Here is a 19,222-nt window from a genome sequence, read left to right as displayed (position 1 = left end):
AGGAAATTAATGGGAGATACCAAAATTCAAAGCATTTTTTATTATTATTTGTCCAATAAAAATCAATAAATCCAATGCAATGCAGATCAAACATACACAGAAATTAAGGTTTGAGCCTATACAACATTCTCAATGTGTCAAACACTCGCACACTCACAAAAACAAACAAAAAAAACATTGAATACTACAGCCAAATAGTGGCATTGAAATGTTTGATATTTTTATACAGTACCATCAGATGTCACCAAAGTCACCAAATTTTTAGGTTTTGGCTGTCTGATCTTAATGGAATTATTATTATTTTTTTACTGAAGTAAATATTAAATATAACAAAAATAAACATTTTATATAAAATAAAATCTATCAATTTATGCAATTTTGTGATTTTTGGTGTGTTTTTCTCTAAAAGTACCATATTTGTATATGACATATTACAAAATTGGGATCACACCTGAGACCTTCGTGCCCAAATTTGTCCACGAAGGACGGATTAAGGGCTGTTATATGAAGGATGCTTGAGGTTAAGTGTTTCTCATATTCAATAATCCACCATTTCAATGGATTGTCAACACATTTCTATTTTAATAGAATGCTTATTTGTAACTTAAAGGACAAATTACATCTCTAAGTTCCACTAAATCTATCATGATGTTTCAGTATCTTTCCAGTCACTGTAAAGATTGGGGCAAAATTATTGTATAATTGAAACACCCTTCATACCATATCACACCGCATTCTGAATCATTTGATTGTGCAGGAGGATGGAAGTCCAGCCAGAAGAGCATTGCAGTAGTCCAGCCTAGAAATAACAAGGGCCTGGACAAGAAGTTGTGCAGCATGCTGTGTAAGGAAGGGCTTGATCTTTCTGATGTTGTGCAATGCAAACCTGCAAGATCGAGCAGTTTCTGCAATGTGCTCTTTGAAATTCAGCTGGTCATCGAAGATTACAAAGATTTCTGACCGAACTTGATGGGGTAATTGTTGATGAACCTAACTGGATGGTAAAATTCACTTCACAACAGACGTGAATTCGTGTCAGGGACGGGCTTCTGCCAGGCGGCTCCAGTCTCGTTGCAAAATGGCTGGCTTTTCCACTTCTTTCAGAACACTTCCTCCGAATAAACACATCAACTCAATATATATATATATATATATATATATATATATATAGCTCAAATTGAGTAAAGAGCGTTTTTTACAACTTACCAGATTGTCCGACCTCCTCACTCACTTCCAAGTAAGATCCTTTTTATTCCTGTTTCTGTAAAAGTACGAAGATGTATCGTACAGCTCCGGGTATCCACATACAGGATGATTTTGTTCTCCATTGTTGTTTCGAATTTCTGCCTCCGCTTGCTACGTCGTAATCACGTCACTACTAGAGCAAGCTCCTGATTGGTTAACGCAGCGCGAATATTTAGCGAATAATAAGTTCAGATTTTCCCATTTTTCCACGCGTCAAACGCTCAGTTCGTGCCGCAGGATGTCTATTCGCGTCTTTGCATTGACTTGACATGTAAATCACTCGCGCTTAACGCTTCATTCGCGTCTGGTGTGAACGCATCATCAGAATGGCAAAAATGGAAATGCTTGCATGAATTTTTGACATTTACAGATAAGGATATGACCATAAAGTTTTCAGTGTCCAAAAAGGGTGACATTCAAAATGTCTGGAGACTTCTTCAGGAATAGTGTGACTGCACTACACTAATAAAAATGACTATAGATGATTCTTCATTTTTTACAGCCTTGTCAACTAAAGAAACAAAGAATTTGAGTCAAAGAGGTCTATTGTGATCACAGATTCCTCTGGCAAGAACCATGCGGGAGCAGAAAAGAAGTAGTACAGAAAGGGAAGCAAGAAGACCAAAACCTTCTAGCTCTTTCCAGTCCTCGTCTTCCTCAGAGTCTTACTCTTCTTCATCACCCCACAAGACAAAGAAGAACAAGAAGGGAAGGCAAACACAGCAAAAGAGGTATGTTCAGTGGTTTCAGCATTCTTTTTATTATTGTGTAGCATGTTGTGCTTAATTCACTTCCACTACAAAAATTCAAGTTTGGTATTAAACTCTTGTCCTGCAAATGTTGATAACATGTGACCAACAGAGCTCCGGACGTCACGTGACCCATTCTGTTTACACCACCATGTAGGCAGGCAGGCAAGAACAGCCGGGAGCAAACATGAAATGAATGGCGCCAGCATGAACAGTTATGTTCAGGACTTTCTGATTTACTTAATGAATACTGCATGAGGGGGCGAGAAACTGGCCAAGGGAGGTCATGTACGGGACACAAAAATTAAGCCCAATATACGGGATGTCCCGGCTAATACGGCAAGGTTGGCAACCCTAGCTTTCCCCTGCATGTTCTGGCATCCCAGCGCACAACAGCTGTTTGTAAGGTCTAAATAGTCTGGTTTTAAATTATTGTTCTACAACTGTCGATACCTGCGCTCTCCTGGTTACCTGGCAAAATGTCGGTGTTCAGATTGCGTGACGTCAACCTCCGGAGCTCTATAGGACATTGGCTCAATACAAAACATTTTATGGGTTGCTGTGGCTAGAAGGGATACAGCTTCGACTGGAAATGAACAATGAAATTAATTTTCTACCTATAAGATTGTGTTTTATTAACGACTACACCTACCCCAACCCTACACCTATCTTTTACAAAAATGAAAAAATAGTAATTATTGTTCTATAGTGTGACAAAAATTACACTGTATTGATGTGCGCATGCCCAGTAGCGCCATACACATCCCTTCTAGCCTTAACCCATTTTATGGTGTAGCACAATAGTAAATTAACAGTATATTTTAATAATTTGTATAGTATTATATAATAGAGTTACATATTATTTATTATACTCAGAAGCCCGCAAATATGCATGGGTGGCTGTGGCTTTATACTAAGTCACTTCAGGATTCAGGAAGTCTGCCTTTACTGGCAAACAAATTCCTATATTTATTTATTAATATAATTTCTTCTGTAATGTATGATATGCTACTCCCATGTAGAGTCTGCCTACTGTATATGCTTTGAGAATAATTGTAATATAATGATATTTTGGAGAAAATGATGATTAATGATCCAATGATTAATGGATTTTAGTGTTATAAGAAGGCATTGAGTGATGTAGTTTTAATTAATAATGCAGTATAATCTAGCAAAAGGTTCTTTTTCAGTATTTTTTATCAGAGCAAGTAATAAGAAGGAGCAAAAAAGCAGCAACCAAAATTCAAGTGCTGTGTGGAGAGAAAAATGATCGTGGATACGTGTGCCATTGCTGAACTGGAAGCCTATGAAATCACAGTGCACAATAAATTACGTGCTACGTTTCAAAAAGGGCAGAAGCTTGACTTGCAGAGCGTTGCTGACAGTTGTGCACACAAGAACCAGTGTGATCTGCCACAGAGGAAATATAGAAAGACGGAGAGCTAATAGACATTACACAATAAAATAAATAACATGTTACCAGTGACTGTATGTACATTCTTACCTGTGTAGGATGTGTTCTTAGATTATCCTTACAATCTAATTGTTAAAATATTGTTTTTATTAATAATTTTTAATGTTTAATTTAACCTTCATGTTTAGCTCAGTTTCTCCTCACAGTTTGCTGAATGTGTTTCATTCCAAAATATAGAATTTTGTGGCTAGGTTTATAGCCACTTGTGGCTGTGCCATATATAGTTTAATTCAGACATATTTTGCACAGTGCTTTATTCTTGCACACCCATTTGTGATTTTTTCCATTATGCAGTATTTTCCTTTATGATTTCATGTAAAGGTTTAAGAAATCCAATCACTGCAGTTCTTTTATGTTGTATAATTCTTTCAGGGTGATATGTTGGTGAGGAATAAATGTTTTTTAAAAATAAAAAACATTTAAAATAAATAAGTAAGACTTTTTCTGTCTAAATCTGTGTTAGTGAGCACTTCTCCTTTGACCTATTGGTCCAGGGACAATAATTTAAAATAATAATAATTAAAAAATTTATTTGAAAATAATATAACAATATTATAATATAATATAATTATGTTGTGTAGTCTATAATACTATAGACACAGACAGTTTTACTCATTAAAAGATTTATTAGTGATGAAATAATTACTTTATAATTGTATTGGAGTCTTACACACATGCTATACAGATAATCTGAGTCGTGCATTAATTTGAGTGATGACAGCTATAATGGGAGTGGCTTGATGGAGCAGGAGATGCAGATAACTGGATCTCTAAGAAACTTTAATTAATGCTGTTACATAAGAAATTTGCTTCAAAAATAAAATTAAACGAATTGCTAATTACAACATTGACATAAAAATGTAAAGCCTGTACAAATACTAGAAATCATGAATAGAAATAATTGGGAATCATGTAAATAAATTAAAAACAGTGCACATTTCATTTATCTATTATGACATTTATGTAGTTTTGTTCGCTTGGCTGTTTCCTTATAAAGGTCCGGAAATTTGTCAACTTTTTCATCAGGTGTCTTTTTTAATGATATGATGTCATGACGTTGCTGTCTTGCCGCCAGCCAATCACTGCATTGCTGATCGTGGTTTTGAGTATCGGTACATCTGCCCTTTTCGGGGGAACACATAGTAATCTTAGACAACTTAATTCAGATATTTTAATCTAATACGCAAATTTGTTTGAAGAACCAAATTAGCCAGAGATCAGTTATCAGGATTAGAAGATCTGGAATGTTTCAAATCATCTCAGATGTAATAAACGACGTACGAAGAACGGGCCGCAGGGCGCGGTGGCTTCACTTGTTATTCAGCAACGTGGTTCTTTATTATTAGTAGTTGTAGCCATTGCAGTGTGAATGCTGTCTCAGCTGTCACTGCGGGAGAATGTGTTGGCGTGAACGTGCATCATTTACGCCAAGCATATCTGCACCTGCACATAGTTTCAGTGCAACAGGTGTAAATACTTATCATAAAGTTGGACGTTGCAAAGCCCAGCACAGGGCTTACACCCAAATTTTTACATCTAGAAGTAGTTTAGAAGTTGTCATTAGATACCGTGATGCCAAATCCCCACGTGGAAGAAAGCCGTCACTGAACGCTGCTTATTATATTTTCAAAATTATGTGAAATATGTAAAGTTCGTGGAATAGACTTGTAACACAGTTCGTAGATCGGGAAGAAGGAGGCGGGAACCGGCGAACATTTAAACAAAGTTTTAATAAAATAAACAAACATAAAAGTAAAGCGGCAGCCCCTCACGGACGACTGCCGCACATAAATTACAAAATAAAAGTCCAGGCCTGGTCCTCTCTCGTCTTCCACTGTCGTCACTCCTCCTTTTATCCTTCCGGAGCTCCTCCGTGGGACTCGAGACCGGCGAGTGGCGCAGGTGTCGCTCATTATCATTAACTCCACCGGCCTCGCTCCGTTCCCACGGCTCTCGGCCCCGCCCCACTCGCCACAAGACTCTTTAAAATATGCCCAAAAGTTTTACACACCATTCTGTTGTTATGGGGACATTTCCACACCCCTAAATATGACGTGGCAGAAAACGTGACTGGTTGCTTTACCTGTCAGTGATATGGCCGATGTCTTTCTCTGATGTGATTTTTAATGATTCTTGAGGTGACTTCTGTCTGTGAAACTCCTTTTGTATTAATGACATTTAAATTTTTCTGTCTTGATTGAATCTTTGTGTGCTTTTCAGTGTTTTCTTTACATGTGACACACTTTCCACACTAATCCCATGTGAACAGATGTAAATCCTCATGTGACTCTTAACCCTTGTGCATCAATTTAAAAAAGTTACACATAGGCCCATAGTGGACAAAAATTTCCATGTCCAGAAACTGTCATAGAAATATTATATATTAATATTTTTTTTCCACTTTCATTGACAATTTTTTATGTTCTAATCATAATTACCAAACATTCAATCATTTTCAGAATTGTAACCCTTTAAATGCTGGTTTATTTTACATAATGCCATAGGTGTTTTTTTTGTTAATGAAAAAAAGAAAAATAGTAGTTATTTTCCATATACTAAATGCTAAGCAGATTTTTTTCTTTTTTCTTTTTTTATTACAGTCTTGGATGCATCAGTGATGAACAACATTAATTTTGAGGCATTCATATTTTTCATGTAGTGTCAGATTAAGAAAAAAAAAAAAAAACTACCACTCATGTCCATAAAGGACAAAAATGTCCATCTCCAAAAACTGTTATAAAAATATTATATATTAATATTTTTTCCCCCTTTCACAGATTTTTTTTACCAGCATCAGTTCTAATCATAATTACCAAACATTCATTCATTTTCAGAATTTTAACACTTTAAATGCTGATTTCTTTACATAATGTACTAAATGCTAAGCTGATTTTTTTCCCTTTGATTATTATACATTTATTATTTTTTGTGCAATGTTAGATTTAAAAAAGAAAAACTACCACTCGGGTCCTTGAAGGACAAAAATGTCTGTGTCAAAACATTGTTTTTATTACTCCTATTACCCTCCAAAGTTTTTACTTTTTAGTAAAATATTTCCTTATATTGCTTTAGAAATAAAACAAAAATACAAGATCACTTTGAGCAAGAACAAGATTTATTGTTCAAAACTCAGAACAGAAATAGCAGGCATACGCACAAGTGAGTGAGAGAGAATTCACTTACAGCAGGAGCTGCAGTATGTGAATGTGTGGTCTTTGCAGATAACCTTGCCACGCTTTTTTTCTTTTTGTCAGTGCAGAACTTCCTCTTTTTGGTGTTAGGTACTTCCTGCTGTTGATCCTCTACCATGGTGGAGGTAGATGGTTGGCGGGGGATGCCCTGTCTCCGTGAGAACAGCAGAGGAAGGCGATGCATATCTAAATTGCGACCTATGCTCTCAACGTCAAATGCAGAAATGTTAGTTCATGCATTTATGACCTTATGCTTTATTGGGTGGTTGTTCTGCACGCTTGATCAACAAACTACAGTTAGTCCAAAATGCAGCAGCTAGAGTCCTTACTAGAACCAGGAAATATGACCATATTAGCCCGGTTCTGTCAACACTGCACTGGCTCCCTATCAAGCATCGGATAGATTTTAAAATCTTGTTAATTACTTATAAAGCCCTGAATGGTTTAGCTCCTCAGTACTTGAGCGAGCTCTTATCGCATTATAGTCCTCCACGTCCGCTGCGTTCTCAAAACTCTGGCCATTTGATAATACCTAGAATATCAAAATCGACTGCGGGCGGCAGATCCTATTCCTATTTAGCACCCAAACTCTGGAACAATCTACCTAACACTGTTCAGGAGGCAGACACACTCTGTCAGTTTAAATCTAGATTAAAGACCCATCTCTTTAGCCTGGCGTACACATAACGACACACGCTTCTATTATTCAAATCCGTTAAAGGATTGTTAGGCTGCATTAATTAGATCAACCGGAACCGGGAACACTCCCCATAACACACGATGTACTCGTTACATCGTAAGAAGAATGGCATCTACGCTAATATTTGTCTGTTTCTTTCCTATTCTGTTTCTCAGTCCGTATCCGATCAGATGGTGGATCAGCACCAAGAGATGATGTCTACAGCCCTGATCGTCAGCGGAGACCAGGACCCCCAGAGACATATCCCCAGCGAAAACCTCGATTAAAATACAATAAAACTTAACAAAATAACTAAAAATATAATAAAATACCTAACTACATAATACTACTATTGTTAGAAATTGCAACAAAATCAAAATAGAAATATAAACTTTTGAACTGCGGGTTTCGTCTGGTCAGAGGAGAACTGGCCCCCCGACTGAGCCTGGTTTCTCCCAAGGTTTTTTTTTCTCCATTCTGTCTCAGAGGGAGTTTTGGTTCCTTGCCGCTGTCGCCTCTGGCTTGCTCAGTTGGGGACACTTAATTTCTAGCGATTTCCACTGATTTGATTGCACAGATACTATTTAAACTAAACTGAGCTAGACGATGACATCTCTGAATTCAATAATGAAATGCCTTTAACTGAAAATTGAGTGTTTAATCTTATCATTATACATCACTGACACTCTATCCTCCAATTTGATACTGTTAAGTGCTTTGACACAATCTGTATTGTTAGAAGCGCTCTATAAATAAAAGTGACTTGACTTCTCCCAGATAGTCAGAAATGCAGCCAGCTTGTCGTGCCTTTGACGTGCCGGTCATGACAGCCTGTCATCGAACCTCAGGGTGGAGCTTAGGAGCTGGAAATACGGTGGGACATGGTAGCTCAGAAAATGGGCCGTCCACTTTTCACATCCCACAGGCTCTGTGATGATTCATTTCTGGACCTTTATACGCCGGCCAGAATCAGCAGCCCGATGTATGCCTGCATGTCGGTGGAATCAAAATCTTGCATCTTGCAAACTATGAAATGACCAGGCCCTCAAGCATCACATATTTATAGGTTTGGCTGTGAGAACACCTGTGTCAACTCAGACTTTGTCTAAAATCTACCAGACTAAACAATCAGCATTTTCTTGTGGCGAAAACAAAAACAAGGTGTTCAGGGGCTTGTAAATTTCTACATCAAAACCAAGCTCACCTTTTATCTCTGTATAAAAACAATAACAAACGATAAAATGCAATCAAGGAATAAGATGCATTTGAATAAAAAAAAAAAATAAACATCTTCAAAGCTCAGTAACCTTCTTTGACCTTATTCATAGTTTCCACATGGCCCTATGACCCTGCCAAGGGTGTGACTCGTATACATGGGGTGGGATTTTTGATTTCTAGTAAAATATAAAATTTCTTTCTTTCAAATTATTTACACACACCTAAAATTTTCAGTACACACACATACAAACCACACTCTTGACATCCATACCAACATACCCACACAATTACAGCTGCATAATTTATCCAATTGACACTATAATAGACAATATGCATAAGCAGAAAACAGGAATAAAGTGAGTATTTGCTTTATATGCCAAATTTGAAAAAAAAAATGGCACCATCTAGTAAAAAATTGTCAATTTTAATTTTGAAGCCATGCCAACAGAATGAAAGCCTACTAACAAATATTGCATAATTTTATAGTTAAATGGCCCTAGGATTAAAAATCGTAGTTTTAATGGGTTTCAATGAGGACATTTTTGTCCAAAAGGTGCCGAGTGGTTCACTTTTTTGTACCTAGTGTAAAATAGATTTATTGAAGGAAATGAGGGTGAAATATTAAAATTCCAACAAAAATACAAAATGTATGCAGTTAGCATTAACACAAAATGCCCATAAGGTTGCACAAGGATTAATAGTTTACTTTCGTGTGAAGTCCTTCCCACACTTTCCGCAGGTGAAAGGACTCTGTCCAGTGTGAATTCTCATGTGGGCATTGAGTTTTTTTCTCTGTAAAACTCTTTCCACACTGATCACATACAAAAGGCTTCTCTCCAGTGTGAGTTCTAATGTGAATCTTAAGTTTTCCTTTAATCGTGAAACTCTTTCCACTCTGAGGGCAGGTGAATGGCTTCTCTCCAGTGTGAACGATCATGTGGGCATTAAGGTGATTTTTTCATGTAAAACTTTTTCCACACTGAGGGCATATTAACGAGTTCTTTTCAATGTGAATTTTCATGTGGACTTCAAGGCTTTCTTTTCCATTGAAAATTTGTCCACGCTGTTGGCAGGTGAAAAGAGCTCTATCCAGTATGAATTCTCATGTTGGAATTGAGGTTGTAATTTGTGTTGTTTTAGCTTTTTTTTTTTGGTGAGGAAGTCTTTTCAGTCTGTGAGCAACTAATTGATTTTGAAATCATAGTGATTCTCATTTTGATCTTTCTCTCCTGTTTTATTCAGTTCTTGATATTTCACTTTCAGTGCCATGAGATCTGTGGTGAAAAGAGAACAACACCAGATTAGCGTAAAACATCAAAACATGACATGAAAAGCATCAAATCCAAACACATGTATGCTAAATCTTATACCTACTAAAGTGCTGACATAGGTGTAACCTGTAATCTCAGAACCTCGTCAATATTTTATGTCTTTGCTTTCTTTAGAACAATTCCCCAATACATCTTCAATCAAAATTATTCCTGACCTAAAAGACGTTTTACTGCCGAGAAAAAAAATTCATGACAGCAATTCAAAGGGATCACTACTTTTACACCTGCAGCGCTTCTGCAAACGGAGAAAAATATAAGCTATTAGGCCTATATATGAATTAAATAAATAGGCCCATATGCAAAATATATATTTTCTAAATAATTAATCAATTATCAAATGAAAGAAAAAAACTGCAACATTTAACAGCCTATATGCAGAATTTTGGTTCATTTTTGCGATGCGCTCGAGAAAGCGGCATCCTGTTTGTTTCCTTTATTTCACAAAAGCACGATGTTTTGTTCTTATTGTGAATGTACACAAATAAAATAAATATTTTGAATAGTTTTGAATAATGTCTTACTCTTATATGACCACAAATGAAGGAGTAAGCTATTGTAAGTTGTTTCCGCTTTTGTAAGGGAAAGAAAAAGAGAATCAAGTGATCATGCCGGCGCCTTGCGCACACAGTTAAGCATTAGTCTACTGACTACTACTATTTATGCATAAAGAGCTACCACTCCTCAGAGCTGAAGCGCTCAGGAAGGGTTTCTGCTGAAACACATCTCACTCGTACTTCAGGGAAACCAGTGTACTCAAGCCCATTCCACGAAGGGGTGATTCACTGGTTCGACCATAAGATAAGTGTGACAGGGAGGTCCAAGTGGGCCTAACCATCTATCAAAACTGCAGAGTGGAGTTAAGGAGTGAAGCCACTCAACGCCTCAGCGACAGGAGCTCTAACTCAGAGGATGTGCATGACGGTTGAGTGGATGACTCAAATCTCAGGAGGCCCCTCGGGGCGAGACATGAGTAGCACATCCTGGCTGGGGCAGCTTCTCAAAGTAAACACCCAGCTAGGACGTCAGGGAGCACATCACAAAGCATTACACTTCAAAAATGCTCAACCTGAATGGAGGACCCACGAGTCCTGAGATTGCAGCGCAATACTGGGGACCTGATGACCAAGGAGGCTCCCACAGAAGCCTAGAGACTTGGCTGCATGATCCAGCAAGCATGAGGCCGAAGATGTAGGGCTATCCAGCCTGGATACAGTACCGACGGGTGAGACCATCACCACAATTGGTCGACAGCAAGAGGTTCTGACTTCAGCAGGGGAGGTGCTCGCAGAGGTCCTAACCCTGTAACAAAGTCAGAGGTACAAAGACAGGTCCAAGTGACGCTTCGGGGAAAAGCAAGTTAGTGAGTCCACATAAAACTAGTAATAGAGAAATGAAATGGATCGTACTCATCCATCACGGCTTTCGTGCATGACTCAAGCTCAAGGACACATTCTGAAGGTGAAGTCCGAAGAACACTTGGACCCGGACCATCAGTAGGTAGATCTACGAGACATAGAAACTAACCAAAAACATCATAGGTCCAGCATGAGAGACTGCAATGCAAGTGCAGGAGGCTCCTACCTAACCTCGATCAGGTGAAGGGTATGGTGGCTTCAGAATTAAGGGGAGAAAGATGAGAGCAGATGTTAATACCCTCAGAGGGAAGTGAGTAGATGTTTCAGGTTTTACTCTGGTCTGGATGAAGGCGTTGAGAACGCCTCATCTGGATCACCTCCCTCAAGTCTTGCCTCTAGCCCCAGAGAGCATGATACTCTACCACACCCAACAAGCTGTCTCCTCATGAGTCGAGTATGTAGAAATAAGCAATGAATGCAATGAGCACATTCAACTCCCTCGAGAGATGAACACGCTTACTCTTCACCACACACACAACACGCGAGCAGGTATCAGAGCAAAGCCTCTGGCGAAAGAACATGCACTTCTAGTCGTGCTTAGCTTACCGCTAACATAAACAAACAGTCAGTGAAGACGAAGAAGAGGATGACGCATTCTTCTGGCGCCCTTTTATACTGTGGTCGCGCCAGTAATGACGTCATAGGCTGTTGCCAGCCAATGTTATTGTTGTGTTTCGATGTATGCTTCAGACACCGGTCACGCCGAAGGCATTCCCCATAGCGACCGCTAGAGGACGCAGTTCTATCTTCCCTCAGAAGGGAACTCAAGATTTCCTTTGTTTCTGGAAGTCTTTCCACAGTGATGGCACATACACTGCAAAAAATGGCTTATCTTACTTAGTATTTTTGTCTTGTTTCTAGTCAAAATATCTAAAAATTCATAGATAATTTGACTTATTTTAAGCAAAATACACTTAATTTAGTTTTTTCCCCCCTGAAAACGAGACTGAATATCTTAGGTAATTTTGCTTATCTAGTGAAAGTATCTTGATTTAAGAATTTTTAGCTATTTTGACTAGAAACAAGACAAAAATACTAAATAAGATAAGCCATTTTTTGCAGTGTAGCAGGCTTCTTTCCAATGTCCCTGCATTATTCCTAGGTTTTTCTTGTCGGTAAAACTCACTCCACACTGATGACATTTAAACAGGTCCGTCTTGAGCAAATCTTCATGTGGAATTTAAGGTTACCTTTTCGGTTGAAACTTCTCTCCAGTGTGAGATCTCATGTGCCTGTTAAGGTATCCTTTATGAGTGAAACTCTTTCCACACTGTTGGCAGGTAAAAAATCTCTCCATAGCATGAATTTGCCTGTGGGCATAAAGGTTTCGTTTTTGCTTGAAACTTTTTCTACATAGATGGCAGGGAAAGGGTTTCTTTCCAGTGTGAACTCTCATGTGGTACTTAAGGTTTCCTTTTCTTTTGAAACTTCTTCCACACTGTTTGCAGGTGAAAGGCTTCTCTCTAGTGTGCATTCTCATGTGAGCTTCAAGATTTACATGTTGACTAAAACTCTTTCCACACCATTGGCAGGTGTAAGGCTTCTCTCCGGTGTGAACTCTCACGTGGACTTTAAGGTTTCCAGGATTACTGAAACTCTTTCCACACTGAGGGCATGTGTAAGGCTTCTCTCCAGTGTGAGTTCTCATGTGCATGTTAAGTCTTCCTTCACGAGTGAAACAGTTTCCACACTGTTGGCAGGTAAAAAGGTTCTCCATGGTATGAATTTTCATGTGGGCTTCAAGGTGTCGTTTTTGAGTGAAAATCTTTCCACACTGAGGGCACGTGTAAAGCTTTTCTCCAGTGTGAATTTTCATATGAACATTAAGGTTTTGTTTTCGCTTGAAAGCTTTTCTACACAGGTGGCAGATGAAGGGTTTCTCTCCGGTGTGAAGTCTCATGTGGACTTTAAGGTTTCCAGGTTGACTGAAACTCTTTCCACACTGATAACATGTGTAAGGTTTCTCTCCTGTGTGAGTTCTCATGTGCCTGTTAAGGCCTCCTTTATGAGTGAAACTGTTTCCACACTGTTGGCAGGTAAAAAGGCTCTCCATAGTGTGAATTTGCATGTGGACATCAATGTTTCCATTTTGACTGAAACTATTTCCAGACTGAGGGGATCTGTTAGGCTTCTCTCTATTGTGAATTCTCATGTGCTTGTTAAGGTTTCCTTGTTGATTGAAACTCTTTCCACACTGAAAGCAAGTGAAATAACTCCTAGTTTCTGTCTTTTGAGCTCTTTTTCGTGTGGAAGTCTTTTCAGACTGTAAGGAACAAAAAGATTTTTCTTCAGTTATAAAATCATGAAGATTCTCATACTGATCTGTCTCTTCAGTTTCATTCAGTACTTCCCGCTCCTCTTTCAGTGCCATTAGGTCTAAAGTGGAAAAACAAACAAAAAATGATTATTTTTTTTTTGTTGTTGTTGTAAACTTCACTGATTCATAAGCAATATTCTCATCACTGTTTTATGAGCACTAACATAAATAACGATATCTGGTTTTTGCCCCATTAAATTGATTTCCAGGGCCTTTGTTTTGCTTTATAAAAGATCATTTTTATGTGTCATCTTTCGTGTTAAATTCTGAAATTTTACCAATAAATTAAGTTAGAATATAAAAACACCATAGTGCTTTTACCAATTAAATTAAATGTCAACAAAATCCACTACAGAAGAAACACAGAAGCTCATTTAGATGCATTTATGCAGACTGTTTAATGAAGCTCAGAGGTAGTGATATAAATATATTTACCTAGTCTAGCAAAATTACTGCATAAATGTTATGAGTTAAATGTTTTAGAAATGTTTTGAATATACGTACAAACATGAAATGTTTTTAAAAATGCTATGATACTTTTACACATGAAAACTGTCAGTAGGTGGCGGCAATCTTAATAAGGGAGTCATTGAATCATTCATTCAACCGATTCATTCAAATGTCTAATTAATTCAAGAATGAAGCAAATTACTCTCTTTATGTACTCTATTACTTCAGCATTGAAGAATAAGGTATATATTAACTACTTGTTTATTAAGCTGTTGTATAAAATCAGTGTCACATTTGCAGAGGTGGAAAGAGTACTAAAATATTCTACTCAAGTAAAAGTACCATTACATTAATGAAATTTTACTTAAGTACAAGTAAAAGTAAAATGTAGATCATTTAAAATGAACTCAGAGTTAAAGTTACTTAGTTCAATTTTAACAGTGGGAGCGGGGCAAAAATGGGATATGCCTGTAAATCTAAAACTAGTTGTTTTTAATTAAAGGAACACATTTACTAGTTAAATGTACAATAACCAAAAACATGTTAACACACGACATTTAAAGCATTTAGGGAGGTATGTGAGATTTTAATGCAGACCATCCCACCAAGTAGGCAGAAAAAGCTAATTATATTCTGGTTACCGACAAAACAAGCTCAGAACCGTTTATGAAGGATGACCTTTTGAAGGATTAGAAAATCAAGACTTCACATTGGTTATTTCAGTAGCATGAAAAACAATAAATATTATTATAAATTATACAAAATTTATAATAATAAAGTGGCCCATGACTTCAGTAAAATGTGAGCTCTGCACTTTTGCAAAAACTCCCATAATCAATTCCATCAATCAATTTTGCACTTTGTTGTTTATGATTATGACAGAATTTGCGAATGCAGATTCAGAATTCAGTCAGTGAGCGCATACACTTGAACAACTCTGGTATTCTCTGCGGTGATGAATTAAAACGTCTGTGATTGGACACTGCATTCATAAACTCAACAGAAAGGTGTGTGAATGATTATAATGCTCAACGAGTATAAAGACATCTGATGCAACATGAGCAGATCTACTCTAAAATGTAACACTTCATTAATTTCGCATTACACTTAAATCGTGACTGCCGTAATAGTTCTTGCTTAATTGTGCAGGGACACTTTGCACCTAATCATAAATTTGGGTGACATTTTTGCCCCTATCTCCCATTTATTTCTGACCCTGGTGCCAACCAACATTGTAAGTCCTTCTAGGGGTGTGCGATATTGACAAAAAAAGATATCTTGATATTTTCTGGGTTTTTATCAATAACGACAATTAGATAATATTTTGCTGAGAGTGTTATTATGCTGGTATCTTAAGGATTGCCGTGGACAGCTGACTCTTCATATTCTGTGTGGTCAGTTAATAATAAATCATTACATTTCTATAACGCTTTTCTAGGTGCTAGGTAAGTTCACAGCAGTGATAGAAATTAATCTTTTCTAATAAGTTTAAATAGATGTTTACCTTTTACAGGCACAGTCACTGTTAATAAGTGAGTCACATCGCGATTGAACCAAATCATTTGAATCAACAGTTGATTCATTCAGGAACTAAATGCTGCTCAGAGACGCAAAACTGTGTTATGGTGGCTGTGTTTGGAATTATTTTTTGTTGTCGAAATAGAACAAAAACAGGCAATATGGTGTCTAAAATGTAGAACTTCTTGTTTATTGAACTGTATTAAAATAATAATAAATCTATGTAATTGTGCTGATTTTTGGAGACACTATATGTGTGATATTAACTATATGAAACTATATAAATTTGATTTTCGAGATTTTATAAGCTGCTAGTTTGGTCTCCCTGGGCAAACACAGCTTACACTGCATAATAGAGCTTAAACATGGCCAGGGGTTCACTTCATTTCCTTCGAGTTCAACTTCAGCAGAATACGACAGGGTTTGGTTTTCAGCTGGGTCTGCACCACTAACGCCTGTCTTGTCCGTCTGCATCTTTCTTCTGATTTTAGCGTCAGTTTGTTCTCCTGCCCATTATTTACTGCAGTAGTTCCAGGGAGCGATTTTTTTTTTTAAAACGTAGCGAAGTACAAGACTTCAAACAAAATATACTTGAGTAAGAGTAAAATTACAGATTTTAAAAGTACAAGTTTCTGGTCTGACGCATTCGCATGCGTATGAATGGAAGTCAATGGAACGAAAAGTGCACTCATATGACCTTCTTCATAAATATAATTCATTTCTGTGGAGCTGGACATTTTAATAAGGATCAAATGAGTGATTTCAGTTTTCAGAATGAAAACCAACCTGTTTGTTCCTCAGTATCTTCATGTTTCAGACTGAATGTTTCTTCAATCCTTATGTTTCCACTCTCCTCTTTAATAAACGCCATCTTTGTTTGTGTCTCAGTATCTTCATGTTTGACTCTGAATGTTTCTTCTATCTTCATGTCTTCACTCTCCACTTTAATAAACGCCATCTTTATAATTGTGTCACATGGATCTCAGTCGCTTCAGCAGGAGTTTTTCTGTTTGTTTGGACACTTTTTCCTGTTTAAGATGAGAATAATTAATAGTAAGTAAATTATTCTCAAAAATAAATGCAATCTAAATCTCTAGGTGCGTCTCAATAAGTCTGCAAGTCAGTCAGAGAGAGTTCAAGGACTTACATGATCTGATTAAAATATACAAAGTACATCAAGCTGATGGTAGGTATTTATGATTTATATTTGGTGTTCAATTATTTGTACATAATGTTAAATAGATTACACTTTCATGAAAACATTTGCAGCTGGTTTGTAAAAGCTGTCATTGAACATGTTTGTGTTTGTTGTTCTCGATTCAAATCTAAATCATTTTACGAATGATTTCTCAGTTTCTCTCATCTCTTCTTTCTCGTACTTGAACGATGTACTTATTCACGATATAATTCAGGAGCGAAATGAGACGCACCTTTTCTGTTATTAATACGAGGATGCGCTTTACTCACATACATAACGTTAAATAAATTATGACAACGTTATGTTTAAGATCGATTCATTTATTTTTCGTAGTTTGTAAAAACGTTCAAATTGACAACAGTTTACATCGATTTAAAAACTTAAACATCACAAACCTTCCTTCACGTCAATCACAACAGATGCTGGAGCGCGGCGCAGCTTTATGACGTCACATCGGCAGAGCAAAATAAAAGTCCCGCTTACACACTGATCTCTATTATATGCATAATGCATTTCCACAGCTATTAGTATCGTAAATCTAGAAATTGTTTAGATTTTCTTTTTTTCTTAATGTACATTTACAACACTCTGCCATTTTTCCTACTCTGCCATTAAATTACATAAAACTAGTTGTGTTTCTATACAAAGGCTGACCGCAAATCTGACATCTTCACTCTTCACTAATCAATATCTTTTATTTTTGTATGTTTGTGAATGTATGCATGTATTTATTAATCTATCTATTGGAAACCCTGTAGATAAAAATTAACCATGGTTTTACTACAGTAACCATATGATTTAACTATAGTTTTTGTAGTAAAACCATAGTAACCACAAAATTAAGCATAGTTTTACTCTAGCATTTTTAATACAACCATGGTAACTACAACATTAACCATAGTTTAACTACAAGAACCATGGTTTAACTATGTTTTTGAAGTAAAATCAGAGTAACTTCAAAATTAGCCATGGTTTTACTACAGTGCAATTATAACCATAAACTCGTAGCTTAACTGTGTTTTCTAGTAAAACTCCCAGCCAACATTCTATCATGGGGCCCGTGTGGGCCCCATATGGGCTGTAAATGTGTTTGTCCATGGGTTCCATGTGGGCCCCATCTGAAGTAGCCCATATGAATCTCATATGGGGCCTGACTGGGGCTAATGTGGGGCCCAACTGGGCAACACATATAAGACCCATATTGGTCCCACTTATGACCCAGCCAACAATCTAAGGTGGGGCTAATTTGGGGCCTAGATGGGTTTGTCCGCGGGTTCCACTTGGGCCCTATATGAATTAGCCCATATAAATCTCATATAGAACCTGAATGGGGCCCAACTGGGCAACATACATAAGACCCATATTGATCCCATTTTTAAACCCATATGGCATACACCCAGTATGTGTGCCTGTTCTTATGAGGTTTTTCGAAGCATCACGCCTGAACAGTAATTATTTATAATTATCAATTCTAATTTACCTGTGATATATAAAAAAAGACTAATTGATAAAAGCAACATCAGTATTTTAGTTAGGTAAATAGCATTTTTTTGCTTGAATATTCCACTGTTCATTAATCTACAAAATCTCAAAACATTAAAGGTGCAATTAAACAAAATAAATTAATCAGAAATTAAAATGTAAAAGTTCAGTATATCAAATACTTTATTATAATTCAGACATTTTCAATAAAACTTGGAAGTTTTTGTAAAGTGTTAAACACCAACGTTACCAGTTTAATTTAAAACAGGATGATAATATCCCAACAGCTGATTTTACATAACCAAACTTATGTAACAATTAAAAAATAATACTAATAAAAAGATGAAAAATCAACAGTCAAGAAATTAAAACTTTGTCATTAGGCACCCTCATGTTACTCCAAACCCATAAGAAATTATTTCATTTTTGGAACACAAAGACATTTTTATTGAAACCTGGGAATTTTCTGTCCCTTCATTGAAAGTCTGTTCACTCAAACCTCCGACGCTTCAAAACAGTCATATTAAGAAAGAAGAAAAAAAAGAATCCATATAAATAGAGCTTTTTAATTCAAGTGGTCTGAAAAATCATGAATAGACTTTCAATGGAGAGAGAAATGTCGTCTTTTCATTAAAAACATCATTTGTGTTTCAGAGATGAACAAAAGTCTTATGGGTTTAAAGCAGGGGTGTCAAACTCCTGGAGGGCCACAGCCCAGCAGATTTTAGTTCCAACCCTGTTCCAACACACATACCATCTTGTTTTCAAATAAGCCTGAAGGACTTAATTAGTTGGATAAGATGCTTTTAATTAGGGTTGGAGCTAAATTCTGTAGGGCTGTGGCCCTCCAGGATCAGAGTTTGACACCCTTGGTTTAAATCAATAGAACAGATAGTATAGATTTTTTTTAAATTTTGGATGAACTATCCCTTTTAAAACCTCAATGACAACATAA

The 19,222-nt window shown here is 36.9% G+C and overlaps 1 protein-coding gene across 3 annotated transcripts; it reads right to left on the bottom strand.

Moving 5' to 3' along the window:
• Window positions 1–6,014: 6,014 nt before the first annotated feature.
• On the bottom strand, window positions 6,015–17,809 carry LOC131538735 (gastrula zinc finger protein XlCGF57.1-like). Of its 3 annotated transcripts, XR_009270658.1 has the most exons (5): window positions 17,181–17,809; window positions 16,374–16,615; window positions 11,294–13,678; window positions 10,954–11,186; window positions 6,015–9,830 (listed from the first exon to the last, which is right to left on the bottom strand). XR_009270658.1 is itself a non-coding variant. In XM_058772806.1 (4 exons), exons 2-4 carry the CDS (start codon window positions 16,543–16,545, stop codon window positions 9,791–9,793), a joined length of 1,398 nt encoding a protein of 465 aa, XP_058628789.1. In that variant the 5' UTR covers window positions 16,546–16,615; window positions 17,181–17,808; the 3' UTR covers window positions 6,015–9,790. The 3 variants fall into 3 exon arrangements, 1 of the variants encoding a protein (XP_058628789.1); XR_009270659.1 differs by lacking the exon at window positions 10,954–11,186 and having other exon boundaries at window positions 11,849–13,678; XM_058772806.1 differs by lacking the exon at window positions 10,954–11,186 and having other exon boundaries at window positions 12,493–13,678; window positions 17,181–17,808.
• Between the last annotated feature and the right edge of the window lie 1,413 nt (window positions 17,810–19,222).

This window comes from Onychostoma macrolepis, chromosome 04, assembly GCF_012432095.1.
Source record: "Onychostoma macrolepis isolate SWU-2019 chromosome 04, ASM1243209v1, whole genome shotgun sequence".
NCBI lineage: Eukaryota > Metazoa > Chordata > Actinopteri > Cypriniformes > Cyprinidae > Onychostoma > Onychostoma macrolepis.
Note: the sequence above shows the minus strand (reverse complement) of the source record. Positions and strands in the feature narration are given on the sequence as shown.

Excerpts from the sequence above, each read along its gene's own strand:
- LOC131538735 (XM_058772806.1), bottom strand. The coding sequence starts at position 16,545 with ATGGCGTTTATTAAAGTGGAGAGTGAAGACATGAAGATAGAAGAAACA. Across the intron at positions 13,679-16,373 it reads AGATACTGAGGAACAAACAG|ACCTAATGGCACTGAAAGAG; the intron begins GTTGGTTTTCAT and ends TTTCCACTTTAG. Across the intron at positions 9,831-12,492 it reads GAGAAGTTTCAACCGAAAAG|ATCTCATGGCACTGAAAGTG; the intron begins GTAACCTTAAAT and ends TTTTCACCACAG.